Genomic DNA, 9,498 nt, shown 5'->3' on the forward strand with positions numbered 1-9,498 from the left:
TTTAAAAATATTTATGATTTAATTTTAAACTATAAAATATTTAAATAGACTTTAAAATTGTAAAAATATCAATTTATTATACAAAGTGCTATATAAAACAACATTGATTCATCTAGAAGAAAAAAAGTACTTTTAAATAAAATTGATTCTTAAAGTGAACAAGATTATCCTTCATACACTTAATCCAATGAAAAGAAGGTACATTTATAGGAGAATTAGTTTGTTTCAATTTGAATATGTTTATATTTATAGTCCATGTTTATATGTTTGTGACTATCTAACATTTTAAATGTACTTTTAGACAAATAATTTACTGAGTATCTATATTTTAAAAAATCTATGTAAAATACATCAAGAGATATCAAATTTGAAAGTATATAATATTCATAAATAATAATCAAAATGAGATAATATCTTAATCTAAAAATAACATCTTTTTTGTTTTAGTTTTGCTTTTTGGTATTTAAAAACATTGCCTTCATAAAATGTAATAGAAATTCTATTTTCCTATTTTTTATTAAAAAAAACATTGCTTTTATAAAATTAATAGAAAAATAGAATCTGTATGGTGAAGAATTTTGCCATTATATTCACCAGACAAAATCCTACAAGGTTCTTTTGTCACTGCCTAAGTGTTACTATTGATATTTTTAACCATCCCCGTTAATTTATTTGTGGTCTTATAGCATTTACTAAACTTTAATTTAGGTATATGTAGGCATAAACATAAAAAAAAATTGTGCTTTAAAAAAAAATCAAAATCACTAGGAGGATTAAAATCAAATAAAATGTTCCATCAAGCTTGTCTACCAATTCACGATCACCCAAATGAAGATCACAATAATAAACTTTATTAAACCACCTAAATTGCATGCATGCTAACTTAACCCATTTCAAACCTAAATTAGGTTAGACTTAACCCATATCAAATCTAAATTATGACAGCCATTACAACTCCATTATCACTAAGAAAATAGAACTATAATGCAAGAGAAAAAACACAACCTTCCAACCAACACAAGTGCATAGTTATAATAGATGTATAACAAAAAAACTCAATGTATTCAATTTTCTAAAATGATACCTTTTCCATAGGATATTTTTTTTTGAAATTGAGAATAGATGATATTGTCATGGTTTCTTTTCTTGCTCAATTTAAATAGAATTTTACCTAGTGCATTTTTCGATAGTATTTCTATATATATATATACTTTGTTTACATATTTTTTTTTTGGAAAAAAAAACATTGCATTTACAATCAATTTTTGATGCAATGAGAATAGATGATATTGCCATGGTTTCTTTTCTTGCTCAATTTAAATAGGATTTTTGTTGATGAATAGGCCTTCTCTATTAAATAAAAATATTAAAGTTCATTAAAAAAAAAAAAAAAACCAAAAGAAAAAAAAACAAAAACAAACAAACAAACAAACAAAAAAAACAAACAGAAAAAACAAAAAAACAAAAAAAAACAAAAAAACAAAAAAAAAAACAAAAAACAAAAACAAAAAACAAAAAAAACGGGGGATACCAGATCACCCTGCGAGAGTCAAACGGCCCTAGGCCGGAACCATAAAACAATCAACTATTCATTAAAAAAAAAACATGGGCACAACCCAGAGAAAGCCACCTCAGGCGGCCAAAGCAGTGGCAGCCGAGGGGGGGAGGATTCTGATCATCCTTTTTACCCCATACATTAGCGAGGCTAGGGGTTGGGTCCGGAAGGGACCACCCATCTTCTTCTTTTTCTTTTTCTTGTTCATCTTCTCCTTCCTCCCTCCTGGAAGACGAAAAAGCCAAGGCCAGGTGAGGAAGTCACTTGGAGGAAGTGGTAGCAGGGCACGCAGAACCACCTCCGGTATCAGACCAATTGGAACCACCAGGAGCCAAGAGGGTAGGAGCAACAAAAGGCCACCCTGAGGCGGAGCCACGATGCGGAGGAGAGGGCGAGCCACTAGGAGCCGAGGGGGCAGGAGCAACAGAAGGCCACCCCGAGGCGGAGCCACGACGCGGAGGAGAGGCCGGGTGACACCTCCACGCGTCACCTCCCCCACCTGAGGAGCGATGAGGGACTTGGGACAACGGGGTCTATGAACGACGAGCGGAGGAACTATGCCCATGGCGGCGACCACGAGGCAGAGTGCGATCGACAGAAGCAGAGTCCGACGACACTCTGACAACAGTTTAAGGGTCATTGGCCCAATGGTGTAAGAGCTCCTGCAGATGGGCCACCTCTAAAGCCACTTTATCGACTTGAACCTGGATCTGCACTATCACATTATTACAAATACATGCCTTAGTGTACATAGAAACCTTAATATCCAAAAAGCAATGAGTGAATAAAACAACATTTCTATCTTTCCAAAGAGTAAATAAGATCTCCATCCTAAAAGCATGCCATGTGGAAAAAACAACACAATGTTTACATATTTTTGTTTTGAAAACAAAAACAAAACATTGCATTTACAATGAGTTTTTGATGCAACAATGGATAGATTCTCTCTCTTTTTTTTTTTTTAAACAAAAACAATGTCTTCATACAATGTAATATAATTTCTTTTTTTTTAAAATAAAAAATAAAAAGTATTTCTTTTAAAAAATTAATAAGAAAGAATATAATCTATTTATTTTGGTTTTCCTTTTTGTTTTTAAAAACATTGTCTTCTTAAAATGCAATAGAATTTCTATTTTGCTATTTTTAAAATAAAAAATATTGCTTTTATAAAATTAATAACAAAAATATGATCTATTTTTTTTGTTTTTCTTTCATAAAATTTAATAGAATTTTTATTTTGATGTTTTAAAATAAAAAATATTCCTTATATAAAATTAATAACAAAAATATAATTTTTTTTATTATACTTTTTGTTATTATTGATAGAGGTTTTTTCATCGATCACTATGATACACACTCTCTGGTGTGATTAAATCTTAATATTCCATACACTCCAATGTTGATTAATATTTATTTTTTTTAAATCTTAATATTCCATACACTCCAATGTTGATTAATAATTATTTTTTTCATAGGAAATACATTCAAAATCCTGAATAGATATTGCCATTCATATATATGTGATAAGGTAAAATTTAATATAGAGGCTGATTTTTCTACCTATTTTCAAGACCAGATATCAACATGTTCAGTTTTACTTTTTCTTGTTAAATCCATTTATGTAGGAATGAATTTTTATACTACATACTAATCTTGGATTTGCTTTAAAATTCTGTCATATATTTGTCGAAGTCAAAAGTTTCTCAGTTGCCCATGAATGAGAATATTGTAAACTGAAACAATAAAATCAGAAGGGAACAATTTATTAATGGCCAACAATTTTTCAGTATATAGTTATCTCAATTTGAGCAAGAAGTTCTCAGATTTGTTAACCAATCCAATCAAAGAATGATATCCTGACATGCAAGACCCAATTTAATCGAACCCTACAGCTGTTTTTTGATTTTTTATAGGTGGGAAAGTACTATATTTAGATTACCTTTCCCAAAATTTTGTAAGGTCATGCTCACTTTTCTTCTATATATTTTGCTCTGTGCTTTAATTGAATAGAGCATAAAACAGTCTCTGAGCAATTTTCTTCTCTTTTACAATGGCACGTTTGTTCTTGTTTAGTATTGTGTTATTTTCTCTGATTGTGTTCTTTGCATGGAATATTGAGGTATATATTGAGTTCTGCTTTCTTCACACAATTGATCAAACACAATGCCTTTCATTAGGGTTACAATGGATAAACCATAATGTTACAATGTATTTTTCTTTGAAGGAAGCTACAATTTCATTCTCTGGAACACAGCAGAATGGAATTGTCATTTGCAGATCTTGATTTGGGGGATTTGATTGATAATTTAGTGGTTGCATTTTGCAGGGAGCACTCCAACATAAGGAGGAGTCACATTTCATGAGGGAGTTGAGGGTAAATTAGCTTTTCGTTACCAAATTACTTTTGAAATAATCAGATTGGATAGGAGGTGTGCTTGCCATGTTGTGACCTAAAAATTCAGGTTCTGTTGTAGAATTTTCATGAAAATACTTTTAATCAGTAAGTTGAAGGTAATAACAGATATTTAAGGTAAGTTATTTATTTTGTAATAATAAACTTAAATAGGAGGGGTTTTGACATATTGTGACCTACGAAGTCAGGTGGGTGTAAAAATATACACTGAATCCAGAAGCTATCTTATCAATACTCTTACATTAAAGAATTGAAAAGGAAGCATCTGAGAAGCCAAATGACAAATTCTAAGTTGAGTTGGAACTCTTTGTTTATAAGAATGTAAAACAAATCATTTCAAAAATCAAATTCTAAACTGTGTGAGAAATTTTTTGACCATCAACTTTTCTGGATCACACTCTCTGATCCATCATCAGAATGAAAGAGAGTTTAAGAAGATGCAAGATAGTTGGTTGCAGACCTAGGATTGAATCATCTTGCACTTCTTTGAATTCTCTTTCATGGCGATGATCTGTAAAAATCCAATAATATCAAATTAAGACTGTTCTAAAGATTTTTTATTTCTTTATAAAATAATAGATAGTGTTCTCATTGATATTTATTTAAGATTCTAGATTAGTCATTTTTAATTATTGTATTTCATTTTTTATTTAGACCATATATCTAACATATAATTTATGTGTGCATAGATCATTTCACCCTTAAATCTGGAACTAAAATAACTAATTATTATTCATTATTTAAGAAAATGATTGTTTTGTTACTTTAAAGTTTTTTAAGTTATGAACTTGTGAGTAAAGAGTTTAATGGATCATTTTCTGTTTTCTGAGAACAATATTTTATTTTGCATACAGAGGCGGCATGGGCATGGGCATGGGCATGGGCATAGGCAACATGGGGAGGGCAGCCTTAGGCCTTCAGGTTGCTTATATTTAAGCTTTTTGACAAATGCTTCTTGTTCATATTCTGCAATAATCTTCTAAGTTCTTCATATTGGACTCTTTTCTTCCTGACCATTGCTTACCAAATTTTTATCATTGATTTGCATGCAGATTGTGCCCCAAGGTGCTCTTACAGGTGCTCTGCAACCTCTCACAGAAAGCCATGCATGTTTTTCTGCCAGAAATGCTGTGCAAAGTGTCTGTGTGTTCCTCCTGGAACTTATGGAAACAAACAAGTGTGCCCCTGCTACAATAACTGGAAGACCCAACAGGGAGGTCCCAAGTGCCCTTGAATTCGCTTTACTAAATATTTTTATGTCATCTTTCGATGACAGAGGACAATTAATTTGAAGATGATTAACCGATTTGGGGAAGAACTCCACAACAAGCAACACATATTTAGTAGAAACAGGAGAAATAACTCTTCACCTCGCATGGTGGAGGGCTGGGTTCTATTGTCTCTTTTTGCATGTCTGTAACAAACTTGTTTCCTTGATTATAAATTCTTGCATGGTTTAACTTCCTAAGTTTTTTTTTCATTTATATGATTGAAAAATTTAAAGGTCTCCCTTAAGCAATCTGGACCTGGTTATTGAATACTAATTTTAACAAACTTAAATCAATAATTCTAATGTTTGTGGATTGGAGTTGCTTTTAGATTTACGGTTCTTATAACTTTGAAAGTAAAGTGATTGTTAATTTAGAAATCATTTTAGACAATCTGAATGTTTGAATTATATTAAAATTATGAGATAGTTATGATATAAGATTGTGTAATTTTAGCCTAAATTATTAATAATAATGGATTAATGAATTTGATTGGAAAACTATTCAATTGAATTCTGATAGCAATATCCTAATTTGATTTGATATAGAATACATAAATACAAAATTGGGGTATAATGGCGAGTTGCAGGAAGTCGCCGGTGAGGAGGAAGAGGATAGGCTATGGGGTCAAGTCTTTTTCTGTTCTACAAGATAAGCTGCCTATTCTGGGCGTCTTTGCTAAACAGAATTTGAATGTTGAGAGGGATTATATGAAGCTACCTGTCTCCATGATTTTTAATATTCCTTACAGCGTGGTTAATAGAGCTTCCGACAGTTTGAAGAACTCCCTGGTTGGAAAGCCTTTTGGTGCCAAACCTAATGCACAGATGACTACAGAGCTTGGGACCATAGAAAACAAGATTTTTGGTCTAATTTGTATCTCAACATTGTCTTAGGAGATATTTAATATCAACTTTGTAGTTTTTCAAACAAACTTGTTGATTCATGTTTCATGAGTTGTGGTTCACAAGATCCTATCTTTCACTTAGCACTCATTGCATTTAGGTGATCTCACATAGGTGAAGTGTTGGGCCTTCCTCAAGCGAACTCTCGTGGAGTTTCTACAAGGTTAAGTTCACTTAACTTGCTACCCCATTTGTGGTCACATTCTCTTGAGTTGCTTGTGGTTGTGCAAGGTTATGCCCCATAGAGTTGTTTTTAAGTTAATTTTTTAATATTGAATAAAAAAATATTACAATGAGAAGGCAATCAATTGTTGTTTCTAAGCTTTGGTCCAAGGAAGACATTCGTTAAGTAGGTGATTTTACTTTTTTTGTATTTAATAATTAGAAAATCAGAATATAGTTTTGTTTTTTAATTTTCAATTTAATTATTAAATACAAAAAAAATACATTTAATAGTGCATTTTGATCCCTAGATGCACAATTTGGTCTCTATTTGGGTAGTCTTTTAGGATTGCTCTTAGAATATTAGAATATTAGGATGATAATTTCTTTTGGTGGGCATTGTTAGTTCAATCAAGTAATTTAATTTTAATGATTTTGTGATCAAATCAAGAAAGTTTTTTTTTTTGCTAGATTTTGTCCCAATATGGATGTTGGTAGATAAGGAACCAAAAATATAAGCAAGGTGATCATAACTGTAGTCACATAAATCTGTCCACTTAATTAAATGAATACTTAGTATTTATTTGATTATTTAACCATCAATTAATGAATTAATTAAATTAATATTTAATTAATTCATCTTAACCCTCTTCTCCTATTAAGTAAATAAATTATTCAATTTATTTGATTTAATTCACTTAACCAAATTCAGACCATTAATTAAATAAATAAATCATATTTGTTTAATTAAATCTTCTCTCACATTTAAATAAATTAATATTTATTTAAATCCCCCAAAATCCCACCTTTCACATTTAAATAAATTAACATTTATTTAAATCACCTTTATCCTCTACCCACTTGTATTTTCCTACAAATGCAAGTTGCACAATTATTTTAAATAAATAGTTTATTTAAATCACCTTTATCCTCCACCCACTTGTATTTTCCTACAAAAGCAAGTTGCACAACTATTTTAAATAAATTATTTATTTAAAATCCTATTTATCCTCACCCACTGAAACCTTTAATGATTTCCCTTAAAGTATTCAAACTTGATGGCTTTAAAGTCTTCAAACTTGATGGCTTCCTTCTATAATCTTCTTAAGACTTTAATGGTTTTCCTTAAAGTCTTCAAGCCTTTAATGGTTTCCCTCAAAGTCTTCAAGCATTTTAATGCTTTATCTTCTTTTTCTCATTTAAATAAATTGATATTTATTTAAATATTTATCCAAATGCAACTTACACCATTTAATTGAAATAAATGATTTTATTTTAATTGAAAATACCAAAATTTCTCCCACTTGCATTTTCCTACAAAATCCACTTGTATGCCTAAACCCCTTCTAAATTCTTCTAAACCCTTCCTAATTAGCCTAATCCATCCCCTAAATATTGTCACATTCCTAAGCAAATTGGAGTCACTTCTCAAAGACTCCAAAGTCTTTGAAAAACAATTAATGCTTTGTGTGTTCAACAAATTAACCCTCAAAGTCTTGGATAACCTTTGAAAGCTTCCAACCTTCAACCACTAAATGGCTCAAAGTCTTGGATAACCTTTGAAAGCTTTCAACCTTCAACCACTTAATCCCCAAAGTCTCCAATAACCATTAATGGTTAATTCAACCCTCCCACATGGTTAAAACATTTGTTTTGACTCAACCTCTACCCAACCCAAAGGTCTCATTAGGCCATTAATGCTTTGACCATGATTATCTCTTAAACATTTGCACAAAGGTTTATCCTTGGATTAACTCTTAATCCAATGGGTAATCTTAATTTAGACTTGACCCTTACCTTCTAGATAACCATGAGGTCTTCTCAGGCCTTTAATGCCTCCCACCTCTTCTCTCAACCCAATCCTATGTTGAAACTTGTCACCATTTTATTGGTGCCAATTGTGCACATGGATCCCCAACTTTCAATCCTAACCCTTGTTAAGATTGCTCAATCTTAACCCTTCATTTCCCTATTTCTTCTATAAATAGAACCCTTCTCCTCAAACAAAGAGGAGAAGCATTTTAGAGTATTGTTGTTATACTGGCATTAGCATAGAGCTTTTTCATAGCATCACTATCTACTCTTGCATAGTATTTTCTTATCATATTCAACCATCTTGAATCTCCATATGGCATCCATGGCTAGTGCTAAAAGCTGAGAGCTACACTCGTTTGAGACTTGGAGAGGAGAGGAACAAGGGAGGAGCAACTATGAGCATCTTGATTAGCTATTTCATTTTATGTTTATATGCTTTCTATTTCATGCTTAATATCTCTCTTGATATGCCTGTTTAGGATAATCTTTTGTTGCTAACACTAACGTTTGTTTCTTGTGCTCTTGTGTGTGTTGCCATCAAACAGATTTTCTAATCCTTTTTGCAGAGCATCATTTGGTGAACCCGACGTGAATCGAACACGCAAAAAGAGCAACTTTTTTTTTTAACCAATAACATGTTTGAATGTTGAAAATGTCACACAGGTTGCGCTTTTGACACTGTTTTGGTGCGTTTGACATTATTTTGGCGCTATTCACTCTGTTTCAGTGCTTTTCCCTTCTCTGTCTTTCCCTTTCTTTTAGTGCGTTTGTGTTAAATAGTGCCTCTGTTCAAACGCAGACTAGTGCTATTGTAACAAAACGTTGTACAAATCACCTTGTAACCAAAAAAAAAAAAAACCAAAAAAAAAAAAAAATTAGGCTTGTAGAAGCCCACCAAATAGGCGGATTTTACTAACTATTTTTCTCTTTTGTGCAGATTTAAATTAGATTAAAAAGTAGATTTATATTTTTTACTAACTTGTTTTTTGAAGTTGGTTTTAAAAATGAATTCACTTTTTATTTTGGTTTAAAATTAACTTCACATTTCAAATTTGGGCTTTTAAAAAAGAATCACACATTTGTTTGGGGCTCTTAAAAAGAATTTCATTGTTCAAAGGTAAAAAGAACCACAAACTTATACAAAAACAACTTTATTTTTTTTGCAAGTTAGGAAACAAACTTCGTTTTGGTGCTTAAAATCAACAAGGCAAATTTTATTTCTTGCATCAAGATAAAACTCACAATCCACACTTCCATTTTTGGTGCAAATAAAATTCACAATCAACTTGTCTCATTTTCAAAGCAATTTTCCTTCAAAGCAAAACGTGTTTTTTCATTAAGTTGACCAGGATTTTCAAAATTCTAGATTACAAAACACAT

At 31.4% G+C, this 9,498-nt stretch overlaps 1 protein-coding gene across 1 annotated transcript; it reads left to right on the forward strand.

The window, feature by feature from the left end:
- Positions 1–3,557: 3,557 nt before the first annotated feature.
- On the forward strand, positions 3,558–5,550 carry LOC131050932 (protein RSI-1). Its single transcript, XM_057985252.2, has 4 exons — positions 3,558–3,674; positions 3,882–3,929; positions 4,823–4,889; positions 5,021–5,550. Exons 1-4 carry the CDS (start codon positions 3,606–3,608, stop codon positions 5,200–5,202), a joined length of 366 nt encoding a protein of 121 aa, XP_057841235.2. The 5' UTR covers positions 3,558–3,605; the 3' UTR covers positions 5,203–5,550.
- Positions 5,551–9,498: the final 3,948 nt, after the last annotated feature.

This window comes from Cryptomeria japonica, chromosome 3 (genome assembly GCF_030272615.1).
Source record: "Cryptomeria japonica chromosome 3, Sugi_1.0, whole genome shotgun sequence".
Lineage (NCBI taxonomy): Eukaryota > Viridiplantae > Streptophyta > Pinopsida > Cupressales > Cupressaceae > Cryptomeria > Cryptomeria japonica.